The sequence below is a fragment of the Cervus canadensis genome, chromosome 18 (genome assembly GCF_019320065.1).
Source record: "Cervus canadensis isolate Bull #8, Minnesota chromosome 18, ASM1932006v1, whole genome shotgun sequence".
Taxonomy (NCBI): Eukaryota; Metazoa; Chordata; class Mammalia; order Artiodactyla; family Cervidae; genus Cervus; species Cervus canadensis.
This window is the reverse complement of record NC_057403.1, coordinates 22,442,950-22,453,156: the sequence shown is the minus strand read 5'-3', so window position 1 is coordinate 22,453,156 and position 10,207 is coordinate 22,442,950. Positions and strand designations below refer to the sequence as shown.

Sequence of the window (10,207 nt, the reverse complement as noted above, 5' to 3'; positions counted from 1 at the left end):
GCGGGGACCCGGCTCCGCCCCACCAACAGGGTGCTGCCTCCTGGCGGTCGAGCGCCACCGAAGCGGGCGGCAGTGATGCGTGTGGCTTTGAGGACTGGGCAGGGGGTCAGCGAGAGAATAAAGACCTACCTAGTGCGGAAGGCTCAGAGGATGGGGACGCAGGGTACAGGGACTCCGAGGTGGACCGCTCCGAGTGGAGAGTGGGAAACCGGCGCAGAGGGGAACAGGGTCAGCCAGAAGCTAAGGAGCCACTGGGGAATGGGGCACGGGGCGGGGGGAACCCCCAAGGAGTGGGGGCCCTTAAGAGCATCACCCAGAGTGGGGAAGGGGGTCAGACGCTGAGGCAGAGGGCAAGGAAAGGGGGCTTGAGGAGGAGGGTAACAGTAGGAGGAATCCCCCCTCCCACGTCTGACAGATGAAGGTCAAAAAAGCACCCACACTTGAAAAACACACCTTTATTGAGCCCCTCCATGTGTCCGCAGCTTCTCTGCACCCAACCCCCGTGAGCCCACACACCTACTGCTCCCATTTTACAGATGGGGAAACCGGACCTGGGAGGGGCAGCCACTGGGCTTGAGGTGCTAGTCAGGATAGAAGCCACACCAGCTTTGGCTGGGGTCAGGTCTGACAGTCTCCAAAGCCCACACTTCTGACTACTGCAGCATCCTGCCCCTTATGAGGTGTCCCAAGACATGGCTGGGGGCCAGTCATCCGTACAGGCTCCTTCAGCATTCAACCCCATAGCGATCGAAGTGGCGCAGCAGCAGGCTCAGCTCAAGGTGCACGGTACCACCAGAGGTGGTGTGCAGGCGATAGCGGTCAGCCCCGCTGTAGATGGCATCTCCGTGCAGCAGCTGAGGGCCGCCACCCACGAAGGCCCTCGCCAGCTGCTCTCGCCAGCTGCCCAGGGGCCGCCACGTGGGGCAGTCCAGCTGGTGGGTGCCTGGACTGCTGGGCACATGGCAAAAGCCATAGCCTGCAAGCTGGCAGCGGCCGAAGCTGTCCTGGGACCACACCTGGAGGTGGAGCCGGGGCCAGCCTGCAGGATGGGAGGGAGGGAGGAAAGGTGAAGGGGTTCAGCCCAGCCTCTTGCTCCTGAAGACCCCAGGCCCACTGCTTCCCTGCCAGGTTTCTGCCCCACCCTCCTCTGGACTCCTACCGCCAGAGAGCAGCCAAGGGATCTTTCTGAATCCAGGTTCTTCCTCTGCTCAAAACCCTTCCATGATTCCCTAATGCACTCAGTAAAAAGTCCAACCTCAACATTCTAGGTCCTTGAGGTCTGGCCTCTGTTGAATTTTCTGTCGGCCTCCTCCTCTGTGTCCCCACCTCTGGGGAGCCCAGTCCCCAGGTGAGGGTGTTGGGCCTTGTTCTGGATGCCTCCCTCCTTCCCTCCCCATGGCCACACCCTGTCCTCTTTCCTGGCCTTGGGGCCTTCTTTCTTGCCTTCATCATCGTTCACCTGGCAGCTGGAAGCATCTTTCTCCCCTTTCCATAGACTTCCCAGTTCCTCACTCAAGATACAGTTCAGCCCCTCACCCTATAGGCGAAGTGCTTGGGAGATCCAGCCCCATTTCACCCTCCTTTCTGAGGCTCTCTGAGCTTGGCCCTGTTCTAGAAGCTGGGGATACAGCAGTGAACAGGGCAGACAAAAATTCCTGCCCTTGTGCAGCTGACATCTTAGACAACCAACACAGTAAATACGCAAATTATAGGGTATGTCAGATGGTGATAACTGCTCTGGAGAAAAATACGCTGGGTAGGGTGGGAGTAGGCATGCAGTTTTAGAAGGCAGTGATCAAGAAAAAATTTACTGAGAAGGTGACATCGGAGGGAAGAGACTGGGGGCTATATGGCTATCTAGGAAAGAATGCTCCCAGCAGAGGGGACAGCTAGTGCAAAGGCCCTGAGGTGGGAGCTGCCTGGTGGGACTGATGTGGCTGGAGCAGACAGGGAAGGGGAGACAGAACCAGATCAAGCAGGGCCCTGTCCTTCCATGGTAAGGCTTTGCCTTTTACCTTGAGTGATGTGGGGACCACAGAGGGTCCTAAGCAGAGGAGGAATGTGACCTGACTTAGGTGTTCACAGCAGGGACACCTCAGTAAAGTAAAGACACTATGGTAACAGCCCAGTGAGAGGTGATGGTGGACAGATCAGGGTGCTTTGAAGGTGGTGGGGGGAGTGATGACATTCAGGATGCATTTCAAAGGTGGAGCTAATGGGATTTCCTAATAGAATGAGAAAAGAAACAGCAAGGATATTTGGGATCCTTAAGGGCTGAAAGGACTGTGGCCTGCCTCACCTTCCAACCCATCACCCATGAGGCAGCCAGAGGGATCTTTTTTTTTTTTTAATTGCAATTTTTTTTTAATGTTTATTTATTTGTTTGGCTGCATCAGGTCTCAGTTGTGGCATGTGGGGTCTCTTGTGGCATGAGGGCTCCAGAGCCCACAGGCTCAGTAGTCACGTGGACCCAGCTGCCCCACAGCATGTGAGATCTTAGTTCCCTGACCAGGGATTGAACCTATGTCCCCTGCATTGGAAGGTGGATTCTCAACTCTGGGCCACCAGGGAAGTCCCCAGAGGGATCTTTTAAAAGCAAAATCTGACTTGTCAATCACCTGCTCTGGCTCCCCAGATATGGCCTCCGCTCTGCGGCCTAGCACTGAAGATCCTGCAGGGCCTGTTCCCTGTCCCCTGCCCCTTGCCACATCACCCTGTGTAGTCCCCCTGCTTGCCCTCCATCCTCCAAATACCCCTGACTCACCTTCCTCCTTGACCCTTCTACATATGGCTTTCGGCCTAGAACGCTCTTCCATCTTTCTGTTTTAATAGCTCCTACTGACTCTTCACAGCAAAGCCAAACATTCCCCCTCCTCCGGGAAGCCCTCCCTGAACTCCCCAGCCGAGTAAGGTACCTCCTCTGGGCTCCCAGAGCCCTTCTGGATCCCTCATCCCAGGCCTGCCCACTCTGGGTTGCCACTCAGGGTAGCTCTTTCTCTCCCCAGAGATGATCTGTGTGGAAACAGAGCTGGGCTAGCAGGGGCTATTTCATCATTGACATCTCCTTGGCCCCCCCGACACAGGGCAGGCCCTCAGTAACTATTATTTATATGATAGAAATATATGGCATATTTATCTAGACTATTTCCTGGAATCGACTCCTTTCTAATGACACAAATATTCTTCCAGTAAAGGTTTTCTGATACTCCTCCTCTCTCACATATTCATTTACCCTCTGAGCAGCAGAAAAGCCCTGCTTGCAGAACAGCCTCTAGCCTTCACCTCTTTCTCTCTCATAATCCTGTCCCAGCTTCCTCCTTTTTTTTCTTTTTTTTTGGCTGAGTCAAGTAGTGTGTGGGATCTTAGTTCCCCTACCAGGGATCAAACCCACACCCCCTGCATTGGAAGCACCGCATCTTAACCCCTGGACCTCCAGGAAGTGCCTCCCAGCTTCCTTCTGATGGAAGACTCTCTTGCTTTGTCTCTGTGAAAGCCACGTCCCTCTCCCCTGGCCCGCCCCTTGACCTTGCCCCCTTAACCCTGGCCTCTGCCCTGGTTCTAAGGAACTCTAGAGCTGGCCTGGGGAGGTTTCTGCTCAGCCTCTCCAGGGCCAAGTCTGGTCAGGAAAGGGACCCAAAGGCACAGGAAGCAGGGCCAGCACTTGGCGTTCTGTTCTGGTAGCATGGGGGTGCCGCTAACCCACCTCCCGTTAGTCTTGCCGGAGGCCCAGGCTGGGAACCCACCTTGAAGGCCTTTGGTGGCGAAGTGCAGGTCGATGGGGTGGGACCAGTAGGCCATGTCCCCTATCTGGGGAGTGTCCACCTGTGTTTGGCCCTCCCGCACGCCTGACAGGAGCTTCCATGCTGCCCCTGCAAGTGAGAGCCAGGATATGGATGAGGTGGGGGGAAGGGGCAGGAGACAGTCCTCAAGAAGGGGATCCCACTGTGGCTGCAGGACCCCCTTTCTCTCTAGAACCGGGGGTGGGTGGTGGTCAAGGGTTGCAAAGCGTAGATCCTGGAGCCAAATGTTTAGATTTAAATCCTGGCACTATTTCTTCCTGCCTATGCAACCTTGGGCTTGTTACTTTTCTGTGCCTCGGTCTTCCCATCAGTAAGGTGGGTATAATAATAATGCATCCCTCACAGGTTTGTGAGGTGATTAAATGAATTAATACACACGAAGCACCAAGAATAGTGCCCATGGCATAGTGCCTGCTGAATAAGTGTTGGGTATCACTTTATTATATTACTATTCTCATTCCACATTTAGAGGCCCTAGTCTGAGGACTAAGATGGGGCCAAGGGTGTCCTTCATGAACAGAAGCACAGAGCATATTGTGAAAGGTGCATCGTAACAGCAATCCTACCGAGGGTGACAGTAATAGCAAAAATGCACCGAGTGCTTACCAAATGCCAGACGCTGTGCTAAGCGCTTTAGTAATGAATTCATTTAATCCGCCTTCTGGGACTCTTAATCCCCACCCCATCCCCTGCTTACAGATTCTCCTCCATAGCCCATAGGCCCTGCAAGGCCTGGCCTGTGCGCCCCCCCCTCCCCGCCCCCACCCACCACCTTCCTGAGCTCATCTTTCATCCCTTTCCTCATTCCTCACCACTCTCTGGCCTCACTGGTTTCTATTTTTGTTCCACTCTTCAGGGCCTTTGCACTGGCTGTTGTTCCTTTTGCCTAGAAAACGCTGCTCCTGGATATCCCCAGACTTTTTTTTCCCCATACTTCAGGGATCAGCTCAAGTGCTACTTTTCACAGAGGTGTTCTCCCTCACCCTCCTATCCCCAAACTAACCAGTCCCTCTCACATCATCTCTCAGCTCATCTCTTCCTAGGACCTAGTGCACTATCTGTAATCATTGGACTCATGTCTTTATCTGTTTATTTATTCTCTGTCTCCCCTCCTGTGAGCCCGAAAAGAGCAGGGATCTTGTAAAGTACTGGATCCCTAGGACTGCAAACCCAGATCTTGGTACACAGAAGGTGCCCGATACATGTTTGTTGGACAAAGAATTGATCCTAGGAGGTGGGGGCTAATACAATCCTCATCTTACAGGTAAAGAAACACGCTGAGAAGGAATGGCACTTGGCCATTCATTCCACAAACCTTTACTGAACAACTTCTCTGTGCTAAGCACTGTTCTCCACGCTGGGCCTACAGCAGGACCGCAGCAGACCAAGTCCCACAGCGGAGCTGATTCAAATGGAGCTCTGTTTTGTTTCTGGTTTGTCTTTTAGTTTTTGACCATGCCTTGAAGCATGTGGGGATCTTAGTTCCTCAACCAGGGATCAAACCTGTGTCCCCTGCAGCAGAAGTGTGGAGTCTTGGACCATTGGACCACCAGGGAAGTTCCTCAAATAGAGCTCTGACTGATAGCAGAGACCAAGCCCCTTATCTGACTGCCCTTCGGCTCTCTCTTGCATAACTAACGCCCCTCTCCCTGGCAAAGAGCTCCCTGAAATAATAAAAATCATGTTGGTTACTGCTCCCTTCTGGGCCAGGTGAGGAAAGCAACAGGCCTTGAGTCAGGATTCTCACATACAAGACTTCCTGACACTGCTATGAAGGACAAATAGTCCCATTTTACAGACGAGGAAACTGAGGCTCTGAGAGGGAACAGCGCTTACCCCAGGTCACAGAACAGATAAGTGGTAGGGCGCTGGAAACCTAGTCAGTTCCGGGCTTGTCTTCTTACTCACTCAGCTGGAGGATCCCAATTTCCCAGGGAATCTCAGCCACTAGTCTATCCACCAGTGAAATCACAAAGGACTCTGGACCTAAAAAGATGATGACGACGACGGCCACACTCATTTCACGGATGTGTATCTCTGCTAGACAACATATCCCAGGCTTAGAAACAAGAACCCATCCAGCTGTCACACAAGCCAGGCAAACACTTACGAGGACTTACAAATCCAGGTCCTCTTCTGAGGGCTGTTGATATTCATGTAGTCCTCACAACAACCCCAGGAGGTAAATAGTGTTATTATTCCCATTGTATAGACAGGGAAATCGAGGCAAAGACAAGTGCCCAAGGTCACATAATTAATAAACAGGAGCTGGTTTTGAATCCAGACAGTCTCTTCTCTTAACCTCTCAGTACTCTGCTGCCTCTTAGGTGCTATTAGCTTCATTTTCAGACAAGGAAACAGGCTCAAAAGGTCAAGTCCAAAGGCTCCTAATTAATAGGTAAGGGAGTTTGTACTTGAGCCCAGACTTGGTGACCCGTGGCCCTATCACACTAACCACCACACTCTACTGCCTCTGATGAAAAGGCATGAAAACTGGGATCTCCAAGGCCCCTCTTGGGCTTGCGTGGATGGACTTGGATGACGATCAGAACTGGGTTCCTATGTTTTCACAGAGAAATGTGAATACAGGAGGGTGGTCTCTCCTCTTAATTGCAAGATGGAAACTTCCATTTCACCTTAAGAACTCAATAAACGGAGACAGTAAAGCAAAGAATTAAGATGGGGGCGTCACACAAGGCACCTCTAAGACAGTGAATGGAACCCAAATAGTGTTGTTAGGGCCATTAAGTGTTTTGAGGATTGGGAGTGTGTGTTGGGGGTAGGTGGGTGTGTTAAGCCTATAGTCCCCTATCCTTGCTGTGTGTCCTAGGTCACTTCAGTCGTATCCGACTCTTTGTGACCCTATGAACTGTAGCCTATCAGGCTCCTCTGTCCATGGGATTCTGCAGGCAAGAATACTGGAGTGGGTTGCCATGTCCTCCTTCAGGGGATCTTCCAGACCCAGGGATTAAACCCATGTCTCTTATATCTCTTGCATTGGCAGGCAGGTTGTCTACCACTAGCACCACCATGGGAAGCCCTCAGGGAATGTGTATTGAGAGGCTAGAACTCAGAGTACCCAGAGGTGGGATGGGAAGGGATAAGAAGGGAGCCAGAGGCTCGCACGAACAGAATGTGGTCAGGGGTAGGAGTCCTGAGAACTGATGGAAGCTGAGGACCAGGGACTGAGCCAAGGGGTCAAGGAAAGAAGGTGGAGCAGCTAGACTGAGAGGTTTCGGTGGGCAAATGAACCATGTCGGGGAATACCTGTGTGGATGCCCCACTTGCAGAACAGGCTACTTTCCGAGAAACCGGTGGCCCCCATGATCTGTCCGATCACGTGCACCTCAGCCATTGCCCTGAAAGGGGAAAATATAATCACAGCCTTATGAGAAAAGTGTACAATTATCTCCACCTAATAGATGGGAAGACTGAGGCCCACCAAGTAAGGAGCAATACGTGGGATTCCAAGCTAGTTTCGTCAAACCACTGAGGTTGCGGTTTCAACCATGATACAAACTGCCTCTCCAGGAGAGTCTCAGAAAAATGAGGGGCGAGAAACGGACGCTCCAAGGAGCTGGCGCGTAATTCGGCCTGCCTCTAAAATAACTTCTTCCTAGGCTCAACGCCGCGGAAAGTCCCGCCCCAGGGGCCCCAATGGCTCCGCCCACAACGCAAAAGCTCCACCTCCCACGTCAGATATCCGCCCCCCAAGTCCATGAGGCGCATGCGTTTTAAGTTCTGGTCGCCTTAGCTCCGCCTGTGAGTTCGCGCATGCGTTATTCCTACCTCAGCGTACTTAACGGTTAGGAGAGGCAAGAGCGCTTGCGGGGATTGGAGTTCATGGGCCTGAGCTGTCCCTCTCTCCGCAGGCGCTGACTTCCCAGGTCTGGCTCACGCCTCTCCTAGGACCTTCCTGGCAGCGAGAGAGCTGAGGCGCAGATCTCTCCAAGACCGCGCCCGCCTCCTGCCTCCCAGGTTGTTGCCGGGGCAACGGCAGCCTCCTCCCCTGGCCTTTCACCCGCCCTGCGGGTTGCTAATTGGCCCTAGCGGCACTTGGGGGGCGGGACTATGCTGTGATTGACACTTTCTCTCCCCCACCCATCTCCATTTTTGGGTAAGAAGTCTCTCCAGCCACGATCCACGGTTCAGCCATTTGCGGCGCGGCCACATTGTGGCCATGTTGAGCGCGGCGAAGAAGTTTGAACAGTGCCTGTCTCAGATATTCTCATAACAGAATAAGCAAATCCATCCATGCCCCATTACCCCTCAAACTGTCTCTCAACAGGGACCACAAGACAGACTTGAGCCAGAGCTAAGGGGGAATCTCACGAGTTTGGGTGCAACCCTCTGCCTCCTAACTGGAAATAAACTTCATCTGGTTGGCGGGGTTCCTTTTTAGAGTTCCCCCAAGCTTCTCAAAGACTGATTAATTCAACTTCCGTCTCAGAAATACCGCCCATTTCTTCATTGTTAGTGCTGATTCTGAGCAGTGAGTGGGTGGGGTGGGGGAAGGGGTAAGAGAAATGAGGAACTGAGGCCACTTTATCTGCAGAAAATCCTGTTTTTTGAAGGCTGGACTCTGTCAGTAACTTAGGACCTTGAGCAGCTCTAGGTCTCAGATATCTCATCCATGTCATGAGCCCAAGTGGAGTGACTGAGTCAGGCACTCACACGTTCTGATTCCTGAACAGTACCTTCTCCACCCTCCAAGTCCAGTTGAACCAAGACCAGGAGTCCAAAGGGAACTTATTCCCCTACTTATTGTAAAACAGGGACAGCAAAAGTTAGAGTCACCAGCTCAAAGTTATAGGGAGGGGGGCAACATTTCAACAGGATAGTGTCGTGGTTTGTGTGCAGGTTAGAAAGGAATTTCCAGACATGAAGCAGAATGAGAGGAAGATAGAGTTTATTAGAGAGGGAGATGCCCTTGGAACTGCAGGCCTACCTCCTGACAGAGCAGCGAGAGCTGACTGTTAGAACAGCAGGCCGGCTCAAGAGAGAGCCAACGCCTTTCAGCGGCTAGTAGCCAATTTCTGTAGCCTCAAGGCAAAACTTCTGTTGGAAGGGTGGCATTAGGTGATTGGTTAGGATGCTGTAGGGTGAATAATGGAGTGGGTGTTTTTACCTAATATGGGGTCGGGGAACTGAGCGGTTTAGATCTGGGGGGTGCTCATGGCAATGGTTGCTATGGGGACTCTGGTCAGTTCCTGAGATGACCTTAGTACGGGCCTTCACATCTGTGGACTCGGTACAAGGCTTTACACCTGTGACCTTAGTGTAGGGCTCCACAGATAGTATTTATATAGAAAAAATAATTCAATATATAATTCGATAATATTTCACTAATAGGTATATTTGAAAGCTACCATTTATCAAGTGATCTCTCTGTGCCAGCCACTGTAAACTGATTGTTTTGCAAGCATGATCTCCTTTAATCCTTAGATATCCCATGTGTGTGCTCAGTCATGTCCAACTCTTTGCAACCCTTTGGACTGTAGCCTGCCAGGCTCCTCTGTCCATAGGGATTTTTCAGGCAAGAATACTGGAGTGGGTTGCCATTTCCTTCTCCAGGGGATCTTCCTGACCCAGGGATCAAATTCATGTCTCTTACATTGGCAGGTGGATTCTTTACCACTGCACCATCAGGGAAGCCCACAGATATTCCACAGGGTGGGTAATTATCAGTTTTATTTAAGATGAAGAAATTAGGGCAAAATCATTTATCCTTAAACCAAATTGACTATAGTTCTGTCCTGTGCTACGTGCTCAGTCGCATCTGACTCTTTTGTGACTGCATGGACTGTAGGCTGCCAGGCTCCTCTGTCCATGGAATTTTCCAGGCAAGAATACTGGAGTGGGTTGCCAGTTCCTACTCCAGGGGATCTTCTCGACCCAGGGATCGAACCCATGTCTCCTGCATTGGTAGGTAGATTCTTAACTGCTGTGCCACCTGGGAAACCCATAGTTCTCTCACGCTCTGTCCCAAAACTTTATGTTCTTCACCTCCTGCTGTCTTACTTCTCTTGGATACACATCTCATCTCCCAGTATCAAAGGAATATGGAGGTCATAGGTGTCATCCTCAACTCCATCACGTCCCACGTCCAGCCAGTCATCAAAGTCCTATACATGGGACTCACCTGGTCGTCCAGTGGTTAAGACTCTCTGATTCCACTTCACTGGGCACAGGGTTCATTCTCTGGTCTCAGAACTAAGATCCCACATGCTACACAGCATGGCCCCAAAACAAACAAACAGAAGTCTCATAAAAAGCTGCTTCTTAAACATTTTTTCTTCTTTCCCACTGGTAATATTAGTGATTAAGAAAATGCTTCCCAGTTCAACTACCTGGATTTAAGTCTTAGTTCTGGCCCTTCAGTTTGACCTTTAGCCCTCAGTTCCCTC

The 10,207-nt window shown here is 51.6% G+C and overlaps 1 protein-coding gene across 1 annotated transcript; it reads right to left on the bottom strand.

Annotated features, from left to right (window-relative positions):
* Positions 1-437: 437 nt before the first annotated feature.
* B9D2 (B9 domain containing 2) lies at positions 438-7,831 on the bottom strand. The gene is made up of 4 exons (XM_043437714.1): positions 7,590-7,831; positions 7,068-7,159; positions 3,744-3,869; positions 438-1,039 (listed from the first exon to the last, which is right to left on the bottom strand). Exons 2-4 carry the CDS (start codon positions 7,153-7,155, stop codon positions 726-728), a joined length of 528 nt encoding a protein of 175 aa, XP_043293649.1. The 5' UTR covers positions 7,156-7,159; positions 7,590-7,831; the 3' UTR covers positions 438-725.
* Positions 7,832-10,207: the final 2,376 nt, after the last annotated feature.